Consider the following 2,254-nt stretch of genomic DNA (forward strand, 5'->3'; position numbering starts at 1 on the left):
TGGCTGAGAACCACCTGGGCTTGATGGTGATTGTCCGTTAGGGTTTGAACCACCTGGGCTTGATGGTGATTGTCCGTTTGGCTGAGAACCACCTGGGGTGGATGGTGATTGTCCGTTTGGCTGAGAACCACCTGGGCTTGATGGCGATTGTCCGTTAGGGTTTGACCCACCTGGGCTTGATGGTGATTGTCCGTTTGGCTGAGAACCACCTGGGCTTGATGGTGATTGTCCGTTAGGGTTTGAACCACCTGGGCTTGATGGTGATTGTCCGTTAGGCTGAGAACCACCTGGGCTTGATGGTGATTGTCCGTTAGGATTTGAACCACCTGGGCTTGATGGTGATTGTCCGCTAGGATTGAAACCTTCTGGATTTTGTGGATAACCTGAATTGAATATGATACATGTAATTACAATTATGATCTTTAAATGTTGAAGCGTTTAGATAATCTAATTACATGATTTCGTGTTTCCGCCTGATCTGGATTTCCGCTTACTAAATTGACACAATTTTTCACCATTTAGTGCTTATTTTTATTAAATATTTATAGTTTTATACGACAGATTTTATAAACTTAAGAAAACATTTTCAGAAGTTGTGAATCCGGCCTCAAGAAACATTTACTACATATATCTGCTTATATGATTTATATATACCACTTTATTTAGTTTACCATAAAACATAGCAGATACGTGGCTTGATACACATTATTAACAGAACAAGCTACCCCCTACTTAAGGAATGATTGCAATATTTTCTTCACCGTCCCAATCACATTTGATTCTAATCGAATCATCTTTATTGAAACAAAAGCTTTTGTCGGAACCGTTCCTATTCTGATATAAATATTTAATTCGCGCCTACTGGTGCGAGGCATTAGCGCATTCAACCAGATACACCAACTTCAGGTCTATCATATTATAGAATAGACATTTCCAAAGATACTTACCGCCTACAACATTATACACATGGACACTGTTCTCTGATGATGATGAAGCGCTTTTTGAACTTGCATCCGAGTTGCTCGCCTTCACGTAGCTACTGCCTTGGCCAAACTTCGCCAGGTATTCGCTGTTGCTGGATTCAGATTGGCTATTACTTTCATCGTTCGAACTGTATTGGTCATATTCAGAGAAAGAGTAAGGTATTTTAGGAACAAAGTCAGGCTTGGGGCCGGGGGGGGCGATTGGCGTTTGGCCTGCCGGTTTCTGATCGTGAGGTTTGACATCAATTGGATATGCGGATTGAGAATAGCCAGTAGCTTCATCCCCTGGGTAGACAGGGCCTAAATAGCCAGGGTAAAACGGTGGTTGATTGTAATAAGTTGGTGAGATGGGACCGACTGGAACAACTGGAGAACCTGTAAAAGATGTATCATTTAATTATTTGGAAACTTATTCTTTGTACTATATATTTTGTCGAGGATATATGTAAATTGTTTTTAAATTAAACTATGACATGCATGGTAGCAAATAAAAAGTGTTTCTACATCTGTTCGTAATTGTATCCGACTAGACGCTCGTCCCGGCTCCGCCCGGATTTCATGGTTCTTGTTTATACCAAATGAGCATTTAATCGGGATAAAAAGTATCCCATCACCCAAGTTAGCTCATAACTCATGAACAAACAAACATTCGAACAAAAAGTATGTTAAGTACTTAAAGGCAAATGATATAATTTACGTTTGACACAGATATGAAATAGCCTACTCTGCAAGTGAAATCCTATCTTTCTTAACCGATTTCAAGTACGGATTTTAAACAACTCAACATGCCCACTGAGAAGAAACAGGTGGTGGTAGTGCACAAATACAAACACAAATTTTTATATGACCGTCAAGGCATGTTACGTGGTGATTTCTCCGTACCACAAAATATCGGCTTGAATAATAAAAATCGCATTTTAATCACGTTTAAAATCCGTCAAAAAGTCTTTATATTTAAACTAGCTGTCCGCCCCGGCTTCGCCCGTGGTACTTATAGAGCCTAAATTCTCCCTCAATACTTTTATTGTATGGCATCTAAGACTGAAAGAATTCAAAACGGACAGTAGTTCCTGAGATTAGCACGTTCAAACAAACAAACGAACTAACTCTTCAGCTTTATAATAATAGCTGTCCAGTTGAATATCTGAATTATTGCGATTAGAGTTATATATTTGAGTTTAAATAATATCAATCGAACTAACTAACCCTTCAGCTTTATAGGTATACTGGTTTGGATGTTTCAATAAAGATATGTTACGGAACCCTATTTT

The 2,254-nt window shown here is 39.1% G+C and overlaps 1 protein-coding gene across 1 annotated transcript in view; it reads left to right on the plus strand.

The window, feature by feature from the left end:
* The first annotated feature begins 1,768 nt into the window (after positions 1-1,768).
* The window catches only part of LOC119838477 (uncharacterized protein KIAA0754-like), a 3,213-nt gene continuing 2,727 nt past the window's right edge, over positions 1,769-2,254 (plus strand). Inside the window, exon 1 of the mRNA XM_038364424.1 lies at positions 1,769-1,850. Coding sequence (XP_038220352.1) covers positions 1,769-1,850 — 82 coding nt within the window. The remainder of the gene's footprint in view (positions 1,851-2,254) is intronic.

The sequence above is a fragment of the Zerene cesonia genome, unplaced genomic scaffold (assembly GCF_012273895.1).
Source record: "Zerene cesonia ecotype Mississippi unplaced genomic scaffold, Zerene_cesonia_1.1 Zces_u003, whole genome shotgun sequence".
In the NCBI taxonomy this organism is placed as follows: Eukaryota; Metazoa; Arthropoda; class Insecta; order Lepidoptera; family Pieridae; genus Zerene; species Zerene cesonia.